Below are 20,143 nucleotides of genomic sequence, written 5' to 3'. Positions count from 1 at the left end.
TACCCTTCTAAGATTAATGAAAACTGCTGCTGTAAGATTATATTCACTGTGCAAATATGAACAATACATGGTCGTAGAGACATTTTCCAGATTTTTAATTATAAGCTATTAAATGTTTTTTAACACTATCAGTGATGCTTCTTAAAATTATTTGGAAATAACATTTAATAATTTAAAACTCTGCACGTTTCTGGGAACTGCACACAGACAGAGCTTGTGTGCGTCTATGTGTGAGGGCTTCTATTTTTCCCCTCCATTCCCATTAACTGAATGGTGCAGTGTGTGTTTCTGCATCAGATGACAGAGTTGAGCCACCCATTCAGACTGGACTGCTGACGATTACATAATTTTTGTTTTGAAGTGTAGAAGATAAATTAATTCCTGGCCCTGTATTTATGAAGATCAACCTTTACATCCTGTAACACGCTGTCTTTTTACCTGGATGCATTCAGAGGCTTATATGAGAAAGTAACAAACTGAGCTGAATTTGCATTTTAAAGTATACACAGTTTTGGCAAATTACCCGATGTCAGGCCTTGACTGGTGGCAAAAAAATACATAATAAAAACATTCCGTAAAAGAAAGGTCAGCCAAACACCCGACAACCTGCCAGACCATTATGGAGTTGCACAGGACTGCCTGTCATCTACATTCTGGCCTTCCTGCAACACTACCACCAAAACATTTCATTTTATTCCTTTCCATGCAGCTTCTAAGAAAAGCAGACAGGAGGAGAAAGACATCTAAACCACACTGCAAGGTAGATAATCACTGAAAATATTCCTGGGACAGGTAAACTTCAAGACACCAACATCCTTTGCAAGCTTCCACAGAGAAAAAAGCGCCGCTTCACAGACATGCACTATAACCCACAAAAATCCTGTTGTAATCTGTATCAGCAGCAGCAAATATATTCAACTTAATTAGCCTGACAATCAAATACTTCTCAACTCAAAGACAAAAATCGTAAATTGTGAATATAGCTTTTATATCTTTTACAAGCAAAATACCAGACTGAAAAAGCGTCACAGTGATTCGTGGGGAGAGATAGGTGAATGCCTGACTTATCAAAAAGGTTATGAACCACAGGCACCTGCAACTGTGTTCACAATTAATATAGTTTTGCAGCAAAATTTTACAACAGTTCTAACAAAACAGGATTTTTTTTCCCTTATTTTCTAGTTTTTCCCCAAGTTCCAACTTGAAAATAAACTCCATTAATTATGTTTTACTATAGAAAAGAATGGAGTTGATAAAAGGATACAGACTAGTATCACAGATTACAACACAAAACTTGGCACTTCACAAGTAATAACTCTTACTAGAAAAATACAATTTACCAAAATGTCTAGCTTGGTATAGACATATTGACCTTATATCATTACTTAGTGACAACAAAAAGTGAAGTCTTTTTATATTGAGTTGTTTCATCTCCACCATTAAAAACCACCTCTTTTTAACATTTTGTATAATGAAGTAAAGACAAAAGAGACTTCTGAAGCCTGATGACAACTTTATCACGGAACAGATAAGCTTCTGAAGTAAAGCAAAATGAAATAAAATATCTTGTTTCCATTGTATTCCTACCAGAATGAAGGAACAGTTCATGTCCCGAAGGAGGTCGGCTTCCTGAGCCAGCAGGTTTTGTCTGCTCAATCATGCTGTGCCGAGCAGGTGGTGGTGGTGGCGGTAGCGAAGGGGGTGAGTTATCAAATGCATCTTCACCTGCATTTTAGAAAAGAATTATTAGATGAGCAAAACTTCATTAAGAACTGTAGAATAAAGAGTGAAGCTTAATTTTTTTTTTTCTGAGGCCTTTACTCCTAGGGTTCATCTAGCAGTTCAGTGACTCCAATAATGAAATTGTAAACCTGACTCCTACTGTGCACAATCCTCTTCTAAAACATGCTCTGAATGACCTTTTGCAGTGCTCAGTTTCTTTTCTGTGATGGGGGGAGAGATTTCTTTTAGTGGCTTAGTTGCAAAGAGTATATTATAATGCAAGCTTCACTGAATATCATTGAAGAATAACAGCTATGTTTCAGTGGTTAAGCAAATATATTTATATTCAAACACCAATGCTGACTACGTTGAATCTGCTACATTTATACTGTGTATTATCTTTATCTGCTGTTCTAAAGCTCTGACCCCAGATATAAACTGAATTTTCTAGAGCTTGGCAAAAGAATGTACCCCCTACACAAAGGTGATGCAGACAGGGCTAGAATTACCAAGCAGTGTGATTTCTACGCATTCTTCTGCCTTCAATTCTATGTACTCCCACAACTCAGGAACACTTCAGGGACCAGAGAGAGTATAGTGCAAGAACATAGCAAATGTTCAAAAGGTTTTATGGAACCAGAAAATTGGATGATGACATACACAGATACAATCATGCAGCTGAGTTTGTCAATAAGGGCATGGGCAGTGGCCAAGCACAGCCCTTGTATATAATGCAGAGCTCACTGACTTTTGTGTAGAACAGAACAGAAATCAGGGTTGGAAATGATAGCTTTTGGTGACTGTAGGCAGCAGGGAGTTTTGAACTGTCCCTTGATAGTGGAGAAAATCAGAAATAAACTTATTAATTTAATTTTGTTTTCTTTGACTTAAAATACAACCTCTTCGGCATTCTTCTTTGTATTTGATTGAAAAAATGGAGTTAAGCTACAATAGGAAAAGCCCTCCACTCTTGCATTAAATGGCAATGCTCAAACTTCCTGCTAAGGGACAAAAAATTGTAATTTTTTTTTTTAGAGAAAATGGTTTTGCTTTTCTTTATAGTTTGAATACAGATTTAGTACGCCTTTTTGTCTGTCTTGCATGAGGGCTTGCAGACAGATACTGAGTACAGATCATTGACACAAATATTGACTTACAGTTGTAATATTTAGCCCATAGCTTGTTTGGTACTCTTAACATACTCAACATTGGTTGTTATTCAATGAACATGGCATTTGGTTCATCTAGGCAATGTTAACCATTAAATGTAATCAGCAAAAAGTCTGCAACCTAAAGGGGGCACCAGAAGATCATAATCGGAGGGTGTCCTGTTGAGCAAAGAGCTGTGTTTTGGGTTGTCTCTGGTAGGAGGTCGTGCAGGTGGCAAAGGTACCGGAACAGTAGGTGCATCATAGACATCTCCTGAATGACACAATCACAAGAAGTGAATGTTTTCTTGCTGTACCCCTAGAAGAGCACAGAGTAAATTTTCTTGCTAAATAGTGGAAAATAAGAACATACCTAACTCTGGGTGTTTTGATTTCTTCATCTCAGAAGCAGTACTGTGTGTTCCATTCGTTACTCCAGCACATTGACCATTCTCACACACCCTGAAGACAGACATTAAACAGGAAGCAATCAACCAGTTATCCAAGTATTAATTCCCAGAATGATGAAGCACCTGAGCTGGCAGTTCACTATATGGAAATGAATGAAAGATAAGAAGATGCACCAATTTTAAAATTTACGCTTTTTATATTGAGACCAGATACTGGTTAACCATCAATAAAACTGCTCTGCAGGATTATACTCCTTTCTTGGTGGGATACTGACATGGCTTAACTTACTCAAGGCTGCAATACAAGATAGAGGAAGAACTAACATTAAACATAGTCCTTACTTCAGAGCTCAGGTCATTCATTAGTTTATTCACACAGTTAAGCCACAGACTCAATCCAATTTCACCTTCCCAGCTGTTGAATTTTCCATAGCAGAAACATGATAAAGGGAAATGTGGGTTTTCATAATTACCCACACTGAAGTACACAGAAGAGTCATTAAACAAAATACAAAATAAAACAAAACAACAAAAAAAACCCCAAACAGAACACCACAACACACCACTAGCAATAACAAATTTCAAATAAACTCTTAGCCAAACATTAAAAAAAAAAATTGAACTAGCTAAAGCAGTTTTGCAGGCACCTATTCATTTCTGTATCAAAAAGCTGAGTCTCACTGACACTTCTACCACAGTTTACTGATTTTTTAAAATGGAAGCATATTACGCCCTCAAAATCAAACAAGAGTATCAAATTAAATATGAAAATCATCTAATCCAAACAGTACAAAGTTGCCTAGAATCTTGTCAGAAAAATACTGGAGATTATTTTTGTAAGGTGACTCTGTCCAAATACAGCAGGGAAAAACACAGAACAAAAGCCTTTTCATAATAGTAAATATTGTTTTAATTAATGTGAAAGAACTGGGAAATTACTCCTGTCATTGGTACTGTGGACCCTGCATATTCAGAAAGAACCAGAGAGTTTCTCTGGAAAAAGGCCACTGTGCTAAACAATTCCAGCTTAAAAATAAAAATCCCAACCCACCATGCACCATTATTACTAAATACTGGCAAATCTGCTAGAGCTATATACAGCTAAAATTTCAGATCTTGGGTTTATACCAATAGTATGAACATTAATAAACCTATCAGCTTTGGCCATATGGAAAGGAGGAATGAATAAAGGTCTGGAATCATTTAAAATATATAAACAGGAAAGAGGAAGTGAAATTGTGTTTGTGGTCCCAAGAGTTGTAACAAGGAATAATGAAACAAATGTAAGAATAATTACAAGACTTAAAAAATAAAACAAAACAAAAAGACTAATGGTAAGAGCTATTTTGTTATGAATTAATTTCCCCAGGGAAGTGGTAGAGGAAGTGTTGCTTCTATCTTTGAAATTAGATTGGTTCAATCTCTCAAATGCAGCGGACGCAACACTTTCTTTGACTCCTCAGCACATATACTAAATAACTTGAGAATATTTTCTACTTTAATTTGAATCTATTCTGCATTTTCAATAATCTAACCAGACACAGGCAGGAAGATAATTTAACATCGCACCACTTCAGAGTATTCAGGTCATAATGAGCCCAGTTAAGTGTTCAGTTTACAAATCATGCTAAAATACCTGTTTACATCAACAGTAAACACCAGAAAGAAGGGCAGCAAGTGAGTACTAACAAGCAAGCCTTTGTCCTTTTCCTTTTGGAAAAAGCTTTATTAGGAAAAGATAGTGAATATAATAATGTATCATTCTTCTAGTAGTAGTCTAATTAGTAATGCTGAAATTCTTTCCCTCCATTTCTTATTGCTGAACTTGCCCCATACCTGGGAAGAGATGATCAGCTGTAACAAACCAGACAATTAACTGAGCTGCCAGAAAATAAGACTGCGAGTAATTTTTTGTTTTATTCTCGTAATATTTTTAGCATTGTCGTATCTACTGGTAAAAGAGCAAAAAGTCTTAGAGGCAATACAAATTTGGGGGTAGGATGGAAGTATTACACAGCTCCTAAATTATAAAACATCCAGAAGAAATTTTGTAGGCTCTTCAGTTTACAGAAAACTCTTAAGTACTATCCAAGAACTGAGGAAGCAACACTGAGGAAAGCGGTAAGAGACAGGGACAGAACTGAAAGGTGCTAAAAATTTATGACAATTAAAAAAGAAAAAGATTGTTGGTAACAGTTTTGCTAAACAATACTGAAAAGTTAAGCTTTTATTGACACTCACCTCCCCATGAGATTAAAAGTAGTACATTAAAAGAATACACCACCAACCAGAACCAAGATTCTTTTTGAAAGCTTTATCTCAGCTTTCACATCTAAGCAGCGACATTAGCTAAAAGGAGACATTTTAAGTATATGGAACATCATATATATTCATACACAAATATTCAACAATTTTTTTTTTTTTTTTTAACGCTTAGGAGAATGATTTGTTTCAAGTTAAAATTCTTATCAGAATATATTATAAAATGAGTTGGTGGTTTTAATCATAGAGCAATGTGAATGGCAAACTGAGGTATTTTCTCTGTAGCAAGTCCTGGATTAATGCTAAAAAAGCCCACTGTAAGTGCAAAACCAAGTATGCTAGCTAAAAAATAAACTAAAAACTAGAAAAAACCTTTGAAATCAGCTTTCCATCTACAGCCTCTTTTAGTAATTCTAATGGCCTGCTGACATCCTGTACCAGCCAACTGAAAGCACTCAACTCTTTTTTCTGCAAAAGAAGGATATAAGAAAATGACAAGTTTCTGGTTTTCCAGTTGGTTATTTTCTCAAGAAATCTTTCAGGGTGCATCTGGATATTAGCATTTTAGTCCAGGTCAGGAGTATCAATTGAAACAAATCTCCACAAGTCATTCCCACTTACAGCACTTTTTACACTGGTTTACATTGCAAAAAGGTCTCAGAACATGCAGACTCAATTGTTTCTGGATGACTGTCCTGGTTTCGGCTGGGGTAGAGTTAATTTTCTTCTTAGTAGCTGGTACAGTGTGTTTTGGATTTAGTGTGAGAATAATGTTGGTAACACACCGATGTTTTAGCTGTTGCTAAGTAGGGCTTATCCTAAGGTAAGGATTTTTCGGTTTCCTGTGCTCTGCCAGCAAGCAGGTGTACAAGAAGCTGGGAGGGAGCAGAGCCAGGACAGCTGGCCCGAGCTAGCCAAAGGGATATTCCATACCACAGAACGCCGTGCTCAGTATAGAACTGGGGGGAGCTGGCCAGGAGGGGTGGATCGCTGCTTGGGCATCACTCAGCAGGTAGTGAGCAATTGCATTGTGCATCACTTGTCTTTTCTTGGGTTTTATTTCTCTCCCCACCCCCCACCCATTATATCCCTTCTCATTTCAATTATTATTACTATATTTTATTATTATTGTTATTGCATTTTATTTTACTTTAGTTATTAAACCATTCTTAGCTCAACCCATGAGTTCTACTTCTCTTTTTGATTCTCCTCCCCATCCCACTGGGAGCAGGGAGGAGCGAGCGAGCACCTGTGTGGTGCGTAGGTGCTGGCTGGGCTGGGGTTAAACCACAACAACGATGTTAACTGAACAGATGTCCTGCAGGAGCTCAACCAACGTGCTGCAATTAGTAAACGGTACTCCAGCCACAGGACCATGTTAGGGCTCGTCTGAATCCCAAACTTCCCAAAACATGCAGTGTGGATGTGGGATCCTTGGAGTCAACTGGTCCCCTCTACAGACTCACTCCTACTGCACCACACTACTTGCTAACCTAGACATAGCCCTCGGAAGCTGCTAAGCCAAGGTCATCTGCCCACGTACTGCTCTCTTCTGTTGCAGATGAATTCTTGGCTAAGAAATGCTACATCCTGTGTAACCCTAGTCATGCAAGCAACTCAGCCTCTATTAACGACTTCGCATGTTACACAAAGACATTACCGTGCAGAAGCACAACACACTTGGATAAAAAATGGCACAGGTAAAAGGATTAGGACCTTGGAAAGTTGGGGGTTTTTTTCCTTCCCATTTTTTTGCTTGGCCAACATTGAGAGTTAAACTTTTTTTTTTTTTTTTAAGCCTCATACATTAGATAGGAATTTAAGTACTCAAGATCATAAAGCTCAGACAACTGTGTAATATCCACATTTACACAGTGAAGGTTGGATCAGCATTCCTAATAAAAACAGACTTTTTAACCTGCATGCAAGGAGTGATCAGACTATGACCTTTTTTGCACCTGTTCTAAAATCTGATTGAAGAGGTCTAAGAATTATAATTGGCTAATTTTGGGATGAGAGACTTGTCGAGCTTTATTGATGGTGGGTCCTTGCCATTACATTCTGACAGAGAGAGGAAAGAATGGCAATATGTCACTGCATTTTTTCAATAGCAGAAGAGTCTGAACATTTTAGATCAATACTTGAATATCATACTTTTGGTTTACAAGACCAGTAGAGAATTGGCCCTTCTTTTTCCCAAGACTTATTCTCTTAATTCCATACATTCAGATTTTTTTATGAGTCAAAGTCCAATAAGTTCACCAGGAATGACATAGACCTCAGTTGTCATGTCCCTTGGCTCCAAATCTCCTTGCCATAATCCATTAATAATTCAGAACTGTGAAAGTTTGGAGTTATTAATTTAGAACACATTTAAAGCAAAAGAGATATATTTCATCTGAGTTTAAAAAAAAGGTTCTCTTCCTGAGAAGCACAAAGAAAATATGCTGTGGAACAGGCTCAAAAAGCTAAAAAGGCATAGCACACATGGGACAAAAAGAGAATCAAAGTATGTACATACAGCTGCCAATTCACATATTTTTTAGTATTGCGCTGCTTCTCAAAATGAATTACATGAAATGTGAATGTTTAAGATTTTCGAAGCTGACTGGGAACTTCCGTCACACAATTCTCCTTAAAATTACACTTTGCGAGAGTTGTGAGGGTTGAATCTCCTGGTCAGTTCTGAAAACCTCAACCGAAGGGAAAAAAGGATCAACTGCAGAAATAGTATTCAACAGCAAAAAATACCCAGTTCTGATGCAAGAAAGATAAAACAAAGTGAACTTCACAGATTTATGACTGTGGTGGTGTTCAGATGAAACAGAGGTGTAAGTAATCCAAGCTTGAAAAGATAAGGCATTTTAGAAGGCAGGCAAGTTTAACCATCATTGTAAATATTTAATCCAGTTAAATTTTGGAAAAAGCAGAGGTTTTGTAAATAAATTGCCTTCAAGGCTGCTAAATGATCTTACCGAGCAAGAGGTTTTGTATTATGACCATGAGGTGGTTGTGAGTTCAGTATTACAGGATGTGAAGATGGAATTTTGTATTCATCATCATCATCTGTGTGATCCCTTGATTTATCAGACAGAGAATTTGCTGAAGGAACAGGGCACCTAAGGAAATGAGAAGAAGAACAGTTCTGCTTTAACTGTTACATAATCAACCTCAGTTTAATACAGAAAATACTCTTCTTTAGCCTAAACATCCTCAATACGTCTGCTACGCAAGGTAACAAAACCACCATGTCAAACTAAAACTTGTAAGGTTATTGGCATTTTTGGCACTGAGAATGCAGCTACTTTAAGCAAGCACAACATAGCAAAGAACTGCAAAGAATTAAAAATAGAATACTAAAAAGGCACTTACAAGGCTTAACCTGTTCGCACTTATCAAAAGAACTAAACAAAAGTTAATTCGGGGCAAATAGTATTTAGCAGGGCTCAGTGCAGCAGCAGACATTCACCCTTTGAGAGAAGTCTTGTTCCAGCCATAAAATTATCAAACTCCCAGAATTTGCCTGTATTTTAAATTAGTTTTACTTCAAACAATAATTGTCTTTAATTGTTCTCCCAGACAGTGATTTATATCACTTCTTGAAAGCAGTGGAAGCCCAGGAAAGAGGTACGCTTTACAATCTCCATTTACAGGTAACAAGTTCCATCATGGAGAATATTGATGGATATGAAACTTTTTTTAAAACAAAAAAATAACTCCTACTACCTGGTTTTCTGTTATATAAGTGTAAATAAAATGATGGGCAAAAATTTCATTTTAGTGAGCAGTCTGGAGAAAATAATTTTGTTAGATATTAACAAGCTCAACATAATCTTTTGGCCTTCATAAAATCTAACTAGCTAGGTTATAGGTCTAGCAATCAATGTCACCTGTTCTTTTATACATAGAGCCCCTCCATTTCTAGCAATTACTCCAATACATTAAGATAAACAAGGAACTCACAAAACATCTGAAATACAAAAGCTTACATTAAGGACTTAATTTAACTTCAGGTTGATCATACAGGAAAACCACAAACAAGTTTCATTCTTGAACTAGCTGAACATGAGGAACAAAAAGCATGTAACTTCAAAAATCATCTGGATATTACATTATGCAGTGAAGAGCACCTTTATGTTTTGCCCCCAGACAAGCCAACAGCTGGAGGACCTTGAACAAAGATGTCCAGTGTATCCACAACCATTTTGATTTGTGGCTTAAAAGCATGGGTAATGGCCCCTGAGCTGAACTACATGCTACATTACAAGATCCATGTACTTCATACATCATTTAGGAAAGTTCTTAAGGACTATAAGGAGATATAAGAAGGAAGTGGACATACTTTCTCTTATTGTGTGGTCTAATTAGTTTGATTTTATCGTAAGGGCAAGAGCTGAAATGACCGGCCAGGCCTATCTCCTCATTTTTTCAACCAAGCAGCGCCTGAATCACACAGCACACCTCTTCACAAAGGAAAACCATATGTCTTTCACTATTTACTGTAGATGATACCACATGACTTCAGAATACCCAGGTACCCTATGAATAAAACCGAATAACTAACTACCATGAGTACTAGCAAGTCACTAAATTAATAAACAAAAAAAGGGAGAAACGGAGAAAGAAGGGGACAGATGTGCTGCTTCTGCTTGAATATATTGAAAGTCTAGAGCTCCCTAGCTACTTGAATCTTCTCAGACACTCTTTCCTTCAATCCGTAATATACTTTTGTCTTCAGAAACAAGCTCATGAAAGATGGGAATCCATCTTCTTCTGCAAAGGCGGGGGAAAGAAGATTTATGGCACTGAACTGCAAACTCTATATTGCAGTTTTCAACCCCTTTCTGTAGAGGGAGCAAAATTTCACACAGCAATGCAACGTGAAATTGCTTTTTCCATCCTTGATTTCTTAGATGGACAAGAGGTTTGTGTCACTGCTGTAGAGCCATTTAAAGAACAGAAGGTAAAAATGTACAGGGACAATGAGAACTCTGTAGTATTCTCAGGTAGACAGTTGAAAGAATAAATGTTCTCAATTCTGTGGATGTGCAATCATTCTTACATGGCAATCCAGCACATTCTGGAGCTGTTATTTATTATTTTTTTTTATATATATATGCCTGAGTTTTTTTGAAGATAATAATGAATTGCAGATAGCAATGTTTGAAATATTAATATCTAAACCAGAAACGTCCAATATTGACCATTACTGAATGTCCAATACTGATGAAACCAGGTTGTTAGTATTGTTTGACATCCTCTTCAAAGGCTGGGAAAAAACAAACAACACCCCCCCGCCCCCCTTCTCTGCTGAGAAATTGTTACTGGTTTAGAGCTATTATTAAAGACGTTAAGTTCCAGGTGTCCTGCTTCTGAATACTGTGTAGCCTTAGACAAGTCCTTCAATATTTGCCAGGTTATAAATATTATTATGTGATTAATATTTGAAAGGTGCTTTTGATCTGTAAAGCAATAGAAGAGTTAGAGTACTAACATACAACTAACATACTCTCCATTAGGATCTTAAAATTGTTGTATACTTACATTATATTTTATTAATATTTCAGAATTAATATTTTTTTTAAAATCATATTGCTCTTTCAAGTCACTCCAGTTGTAATGATATTTGAGTCCAAACCTCTTTTGCATTGTTCTGCTAGATGTCTATCCCATTTTCTCCACGATTATTGAAATTTCTTCAAGAACAAATTGTTTTATTAAATATCCATTGTTCTAAGACTAACTCTACTGTTCTATACAAAACCATCTAAGATTATAAATAGACAAATATTTTACAGGTTTTCTTTAACTAAACAGAAGAACATTGTCACTGTATGTGAAGACATGAAACACTTAGGCATCTGCTTATCAAGCTGGTGAAATTTTCTGTAATTACACTTCAAAAACTTCATTACTCTTATATCTTTAGAAGATCTGTGTACAGAGAGAGGAATGCAAAACTGACGAGTACACTGTATTTATATATTCTCTAGTTCCCCTTCCTACTCCTTAAGTGGAAATAGTTTAAAATTGATAGTCAGAATTACATTCTGCTAAGTGATGACTTTGTATTTTCTGGTTTGTTGAACAGAAGGCTAGATGTCAGTCTCTCTTATCCTACTGAGCACCAAGGACCAAAGGCAAAACAGGAAAAGATGTGAGAATTCGTTTTTGTCAAGCCACTTCAGCTCCAGCTTAGTTGTAAACAGAACTCCAGGGAAACCAACATCTCATACTTGTTTAGAAGTATTTCAGGGAAAGGCCCCCCTTCCATCATTTACTGGTAAACTGATTCACAGAACTTAGACACGATGAACTTGCAGTCCATGTATTACAGTCTGGATCAGGACCATGCTTTAAAATTAATCCCTTTACTCTCCCTACTTACCATGTTTTGATTTACACTGAGGAGTGCACAACTTGAATACCTTTCAGATTAAACTAAAATACACGATACATTCCAAGTGTGCCCCTACTATGTTCTGATTGCTAAAGACTGTTCAAATTCACTGGACAAGACTATAGCCCGTTGAACTGCTGTCCCCTAACATGTACAGTACAGGCATCAGGTCCTTACTACCTGCTCTTCTGTCCTATGCAGAATACTACTTGCTAGTGCAGACAAACGCTTTAATCTTGCAAGGCCTCAAGCAAACTCTGTTTCAGCAAAATAAGTGTTAAATTATAATGGACCACATGACCAAGTCAACATTTGTCAGCTGCTGGTGGCAACTGCTCCTAAGCATGCTCTACCCTTAAAACCAAAGAGTATATAAAGCAATTCACCTTCGTTCACAGAGAAGGACACAATTTTCTATTTGTCACAGGGTAACCTGTAACACAACGAGAATTACCGCAGAACAGCTGATGTATCCAAACTCACTGGCCTGTCAGTCTATGGGCTAAGGACACATTGTGTGCTCCAGAGCATCATCTCTCAGATGTCTGGAACCTGCATGTCAGCAGTGCTCCTTCTAATGCCGCTGGAGAAGCACCGTGCCAATGGCTGATTTCAAGGGAGCCAGGACTTCTAAGGCACAGCTGCCTTTAATGGAACTATGGCTTCACCTTCAAAGTTTGTTAGCAAGATAGAAGGCATAGTAAGAGGAGAAATACCTTTCAGTTCTACTTTTCCCTCAACTACCTCAAAGCAACTAGATATTCCTAATATATTTATAGACTACAAAAGGTACTTGGAATTGGATGTCTCATTACATACTCAAAAATAGACACGCTCTCACAGAAAGTATCACTGTGATGTAAAGTACTTCCAAGACAAAGAGGCCAATTTTCTATCAATGTAGCAAAATGGGACCTACTCACAGGAATAAAACACCACTTAACTTGAAAACTTCAAAGTCTGGGGGAATAATGGTTCTGTATCTTTGACATAAAAGCTTTATTTATTTTTTCAAGAATAAAGTAGCAATTTGATCAAAACTGCTAAAAATAATCTGACATAATTACAGCAGTCCAATAAAAGGATAACTGTTTTCACATGTAGGATCAGCAACATAGTGGCTGAGTGGAAAATAAAAATCAGATGCTTGGTTAACAAGAGTCCAACATTTCATTATTAAAGTATGGTTAATAATAATCAATTTAATAAAATGAAAATAAATCAGCACTGTTTCCAGAAAAAAGACACTAGTGCTTTTCTATTAATGTAACTTAGTAAAGGAAAAAAAAAAGTCATATTTGTAATCTCATATACAGTAAAAACTGATCAAATAAGTTAAGTTGGGACATTTTAGAATTGTGAAGTTTCAACGAAGGGTCATTTTGCCTCCTTACTATTTATACTAAGACATTTCATACATGGTCAATGTATCCTTCAGTCAAACCTTTGAAACTACAGACTTATGATAGTAACTAGAAAGAATAAAATGCCTTGGAGCTATATGAAACAAACTAGCTTTCATGCCACAACTCTGCAGAGATTGGAGAGTAGTAAAAATGAGAAACTTGCACCAGATTGATTGCAGTAGCACAGTTGTGGAAAGCAAAAGTATTTTGGATCAAGTACAGTTCAACATATTTATGAGGGCTTAGTGCAGTTAATTTAACAGGAGGAAAAATACACTGTGAAAATATTCTGACATTTCAAATTAAATTGTGCTAAATATTATTTAGGTTACCTTTTTGAAAGCAATTTTTGTGGTTGGTGGAAATATTGAACTTATTAAACTTGCTAGTTTTGAAGATCCCCCCCCCCCCCCGCCCAGTTTTTCCACCTATATATTGCCACACAATATTATAGATTATCAGGGTATTTCCTAGTGGTAACAAACACTTAATTTGAAATCAAATTTAAAATAGACATGTTAGCATTTCAAGAAACAACATACAATGATGAATTTTTAACAGTCATTCCATGTGACATTTTAGTAGTTGTTAATTAAATAATTTGAACTTCTTACCCCTAGGCTATATATTGATACTTTTTACATTTTAAAAATCAAAATTTAAAACATGCTGTATATTTTTTAAAAGGTGTACGTACAAAACCAAACCAGAAATGAAAGCTAATTTTTTCCTCAAAAGTCTATGGAGTTTACTTTTAGCAAATGAAGATTTTCTTTTGGCTGGAATACATCAGTTTTCTATTCAGAAGACTTCAGTTAATGAAGGTATTTCTTTTGACCAAGCTAAAGTCACAGATTCTAGTTTTGGATTGGTTTGACAGGGATTTTGTGCATGTCCACATTGCTACAATACCCTGTGGACTTCCCAATGAACACCATATGGTGTATGTATACATTGTACTTTGTTTGTAGGCTATATTCACAAAGATCTGAGTAAAACATGGGATTTTCATGAAGCAGAATTTTTTGGGTTTTTTTTCAACACTGTGAAAAAGAAAAATAAGAATCTTAGCCTCTCCACAGTTTAATTTGCTTTGGAATATGGAAGTATTTAGTTTGTCTATCAGATTTATTGCTTAGTCTGATTGACATGTGATTGACATGTGTGGAACATCCCAGGTTTTGCATTGTATCATGGAAGGAGTAGTCAATTCAAGGAGATCAGTCTGTAAGGGGACTGATTACATGAAGTATCCAAATGGTACTGCTGTGACACCCTACCTCAATCAGGTTACATCACAACATTACATTACAGAAATGTCTGGATAATGTTCTAAAATTTGCTGCTGAACTGAAAGTTAACATGGAGAGCTTCAACTCAGCAATTGTTGCACCTGAAAATATGCTTCTGAATGAAAAAGTCAATGCTCCACCGCACCTTTATTCTAGCACTCGGGAAGATAAAACCCAGCACATTAATGAAATGGTGAGATATATTTGTCTTTTATGTTACTGCTAACCAAACAACAATGGAATGGGTGCTGAAGATATGGCAAAATTACACACTAATGAGAAAATTCTCAGTATTAATATGTACTGACTGCCCAATTATTTTATTTAACAGCAAGAACCACAAGGAGTACCTTGGAAAGAAGCTGTAGGATAACCTCAAACATTACAAAACCAAAAAACTGACAAACATTATAGCACTTCCAAGCTTTCTATTTTAAATATCTCTTGCTCTGTAGAAAATCCTGTGTGATTCAGAGTCCAAAACCACTTGCTATGCACAGCAACATCTTGGTACTAAATAAACAGTCATGTTACTGGAAGACTAAGAGTAGTCTGCAACTTGAAATGACAAAATTTCCCAAACCATACTCTGGAATTCAGGGAGGTTGACCCCATTTAAAATGATATAAAATGTTTTTGTTTGGTTGCTTTTTAGCCATAACAAAGAAAAGATACTGGTGTGAACCCTGGATAAAGCTCCATGTGCAGAAAGCCCAGAAAGCATGGCTAGATTAGGGGCAGAATGCACACAAGTCACGCTCTTTACCCTTAACACTTTCCCTAGCATCCCTCATCTCCTGTGACAAATAGCTCCGACCACACTTCTCCTGTAGTAGTAGAAGCAAAAGCAGACGGTATCTGCTCCCACTGCCAAATGCCTGTGAGCAAGATCTGCCACAATTTATTCTCTCTTCCTATAAAAACGTAGTATGTTCAATTAACATTAGAACTGTTCCCACTTAATCCAGACAATTTACATTTTCTTTGTAAAACCACATTAAAGTTCATGGAAACAGTATCATGAAGTTATATTAGTTCATTTTATTTCTTTCTTTTTCCCCTTTTTCTTCTGGCACCAAAAAATCAGTGCTATTATCTAACATTAATTAGCGCATTTCTTTTATAGATAAAGTTAACTTACTTTATACTGGGGATGATGGAGGCAGCTGGAAGAGGGGGTGAAAGCCGTGGAGGGACATCATATTCTTCATTTATCAGATGACCGTTTGAAAAGACCTAAAAATCACAAAACTGTTACAACGGGTATCTCCTTGCATTTATCATCTTGGATGTTCATCGAGTAGATTTTATAAAACAGACCTTGAGAAGATTATGGGTGAAGGCTTTCCTAGGAGTTCATACTACAGAGCTGTTATCTGAAGTCAGTCTTTCATACCTGTTTCAGCTCAGCCCATCTGGGAGCTGTAGAACACATTAGCCTAAAACTTCACCAAAAGAGGAAGTTCCACATCACAGTTACTAGATGAACTACTCAGTTACAACTGAACTGCTTGGGGGAAAAGTAAGATTTCAAGATTGCAAACCGATCAAAGTGAAAGAGATGAAGTACAGTAGGGAAAACAGCAGGTGCAGCATGCTAAACATATTGATGTTTTTTAAAAGTCTGTGATACAGTGCCTGCCAGAATTCACCCCCTACCCACAGGATTGTTTTCCTGATTCTTGGCTTTTACCAATAGCAAAAAGATTATATTACAATTGATATATGAATCAGGGAAGAAAATTGATTAAATGTTTCCCTTGTGAATGTGCATAAAGCCTGAAACGATAATTCAGAATTGTCAGTTGCTCCATTTAACCAAATGGCTTAGATCTGTAACCTGAAGATGACAGTTCAAACAGCATTTGGTTAAAGAAATACATACGTAGCTTCTCCAGACTACAATGGCACTTCTACACTGAATGGTTATTCTGATTTGAGAAGTATTAATTCTATCAGCTTCAATACTGTGCCAGACCACAAATGGAATGCTATATGGAGATGCAATTGAAGATATAAACCCAGTATCCTTTTAAAATCAGATGAAAAGCTATAGGATTTTAAACAACAGCCTAGTTGTAAGTAAAATTTTGGTGTTTTGCCTCAATGCTGATAAAAGGAAATTCTAATTATCTGTAACATCATGGACTTCTTAAGCACCTTTCAACATATATGTCGAAGTTCTTTACCTATACTAATTGAATTTCAGTAACGTACTTTCAAAATAATCAAAATATCCATATTAAAAAAAAAAGTAAAATGGAGATAGAAAGGTTAAATAGCTTGTGACCTTGGGAAAAGCAAGTAAGACAGAAAAAGTTATGATTTTTAACTACCGTGGCTTAACCACAAATCCACCCTTCTTAGCACAAGCTATGTAGTCTTCAAGCAAAAAAAAGCAGCTTTGAGTTAATAACCTGTTCTGTGAATAAATTACTGAGCTGCTTTGATAAAACTGATCAGAGCAGAACTAGGAATTTTTTCTTAGGCCATCACCACTTGATGTCTTTTCAGACCTAAGCTTCCCAAACTGTACGTAGTCTTGCAAGTTGTCTGAAGCTGCCGAATGCCAGAACTACTCCCTCTACGCTCTCCTCCCCAGATATCTTAAATTAACACAAAGAAACAATCCTTCATTATTTTTTCACAGAAGAAACACCATAGTTAGACACACATACTATTCACTGCAAGCAACGACAGGAAAACATACTTCTCCTGTGGGTGACAAGCAGAAGACCCCTAGCCAAACCAAGCTAGACAATCAGTGGAAAGGTTGCAAGTGACAACTCTGAACGCCCTCAGCACTGAAAATGGATTATTGGACATTACACTGGACATTTGTCCAAGAGAATTCAAAGGCTGCTATGAACAAATTACAACTCCAGCAGCTGGAGTTCTGATTTAAGTACAACGGAAGAAAAATTCAGCTAAAGATATGTGTATTGCTGTAAACAATTGACAAAGAGAAAGGGAGCTGCAATGCTAATTATCCTGAAAAATGTTCCGAGTACTGATGATAATACCAAATCAAACAATGCAATACTGGGCTTGTGTCACTGAGCGCTTTCAAGGATGCTGCCCATATAGCCAGTGGTAGAGATACAATAAATGATTCTGCATTTAGCTTGGCTTTGGCTGTATTTGTTTCCTCTTTCTTAGGGTCAAGGCAGGTTAGATCTTTTCCATTAGAGTATATTGAACATCATGACTAATTTAATGCTCTTTTGAAAATAATGTTTTACTGATGAACAACACAACTGACCTTTAGAATATTTAGCTTCTTATGTTAATGCACACAATATACCTGACAACCTAAGTATATTTGTATACATCATCTGTACATATTGTATACATTACAGATTGAAGAGGTTACCAAGTCCTCACCTCACCAGTTACAGAGGTAACTGGAACATCTACTCTTCCATCACCAAATGTGCACACAATTTTGGCATAAGGCACTTCCAAAGTGGACCTGAGATGCTACATAACTATACTGCAGCATACAGTAATATATTATTATCATGCACCAACTGTATGGATAATTTGCTAAAAGAATATAGTAAATCTAGATTTTTCTCTCCAAGCCATTTTTTGAAGGTTTCGTGTTAAAACTGTAACTTACACCCTCATGCACTGTTGCTTTACAAATTACAGTATTTAACAAACCATTTATTTACAATCAACTTATTATTAAGTATCAAGAGGAAAGATTCAGAAACAGATCAACACTGACCCATATAAACAGTACGTTAGCCAATGCAAGACAATGCTGCAGTAGGGTATCAAATTAGGGTTCAACACATTCAGCTCATTTCATACCTTGGCACCTTCTGCAGGCAGCTCGTGACGTCTATGTTTCCTCATAAATCCTGGATCAGAACTTATGCGGTTGTGCCTTCCATTTATGTTTGAAATTGCAGTCAGTCCTGGTTTGGGAGAAGCATCGCTCCCTATTCGACATCCTACCAACTGACTTGTCCCAAACACATCTCTGGGACACCAGCCTTCAAGGGGCATTGGCTGGTCTCTGGAAGGCACGCTTTCCGGATGATGCAGGTGTCTGCTTATCCTGTTGTCTGGTGGAATTGGAGGGGGTCTCTCCGGTGGGGGCGGGGGAGGATCACGCAAGGGAGGTGGTGGTGCTGGCAAAGGTTTGTCTTGTTTCCTCACCATACAAGGAGAAGACTAAACACAGTAAGTTAAAAAAAAAAAAGTTACATATAGGCATACATATTTTTCTCATGACCAAGTATGGCTTTACTGTTCCTAACTGAGATATTTTCAAGGCATCACAAGAGTACTTGCCAGTAGGTTAAATGTTACGTCTTTGCATTCTGCAGACAACCTGGCCTTTCTTCAGAAATGATGCCCCCATTTCTGCTGTTGCATGAGTGGAAGGGAGAAAAAGACAACTGACTGAGGCAGATTTATGACCCCTATTTTTTTTCCAGAATCCTTTGCTTTGATCTTTTCAATCACTTATTTACCTGCTGAAATGATTTCCGAGGAATGTTAAAACAGACTTCCTGATGCAGAAAAAAACCCAAACAAAATAAAACCCACATTCACAGGAAAATGACTTGGTGATAGCGAATGAGCACAAAAAGCAATTATTAGGGATCAAGTGGAAGAAGAAAACTACTTCATTTTTAATCATATACCTAGGGATAACTCCACTCTTTACATGACATGCACTGTTACAATGCCCAGTTTGTTTGAACTGCAGTTCAGTTTTTCAGGTAGCATACATAGTACATAGTAATGTTTGCAATTAGCTCACCTGCAAAAAACCTTTGCCAGAGTACTTCCTTCCTCAGAACTGAACTACATCATAAATGGTCAAATGTTTTCTAAAATTATGTGTGCTAATACTAAAAAGCTGAAAACCAAGTTACCAGAAAAAAACCCTTATACAGGTAGCTGTACAGCTTCTAAGAGCACAAATCTGATAAACCCAAAACATTTCATTAGGAGTGAATTACTAACAGCATTTTACTAAGTAACATTGGGCTTTATGAAATGTTTTTCTTTTACCACCAGCTACCATAAGAAATACAGGAAAGATTATTTCCCTTGGAAGGTGTAATTTTCATGGACTCTGGTAAGCCTGCATATTATTACCACTTGAAGAGATGGAGATCACTAAAGTTTTAAAGTAAGAATAGTATTTGCTCTCACTTCACAGGTTAGCCCACCATTATTCTTCGAGCAGCACCTCAACACATCACTTAGACTGGAAATAAAGTTATTCAACCTGCAGGTCTATTCATTTAAATAGGACAGTATGTTAAATAAAGAAGTGTTTAATTCAGCTGCTGGTTAAGAAAAATAGTGATTCTCACTGTCAAGGCAAGAACAAAATGGCTTGGTCCAAAGTTTTTGTTAGAGCTCATAGTTATAATTATAGTTAAGAGTTTTCCATTGCAGAAAAAGAGAAGAGATTTTTTGAACTGAAGTAGTAGTCTTGGCAGGACTAAATTGTTGTCTTTTATTTTTAAATTTG

At 36.7% G+C, this 20,143-nt stretch overlaps 1 protein-coding gene across 1 annotated transcript in view; it reads right to left on the bottom strand.

Moving 5' to 3' along the window:
- The window catches only part of CBLB (Cbl proto-oncogene B), a 133,580-nt gene that overhangs the window by 7,643 nt on the left and 105,794 nt on the right, over positions 1 to 20,143 (bottom strand). The window contains 6 exon segments of the mRNA XM_069785581.1: positions 1,588 to 1,725; positions 3,013 to 3,144; positions 3,244 to 3,332; positions 8,518 to 8,661; positions 15,782 to 15,876; positions 18,460 to 18,825. Of these exon segments, the coding sequence (XP_069641682.1) occupies positions 1,588 to 1,725; positions 3,013 to 3,144; positions 3,244 to 3,332; positions 8,518 to 8,661; positions 15,782 to 15,876; positions 18,460 to 18,825 (964 nt within the window).

Source organism: Haliaeetus albicilla, chromosome 6 (genome assembly GCF_947461875.1).
Source record: "Haliaeetus albicilla chromosome 6, bHalAlb1.1, whole genome shotgun sequence".
Taxonomy (NCBI): Eukaryota; Metazoa; Chordata; class Aves; order Accipitriformes; family Accipitridae; genus Haliaeetus; species Haliaeetus albicilla.
The sequence above is the reverse complement of the archived record's forward strand: the minus strand, read 5'-3'. Positions and strand labels throughout refer to the sequence as shown.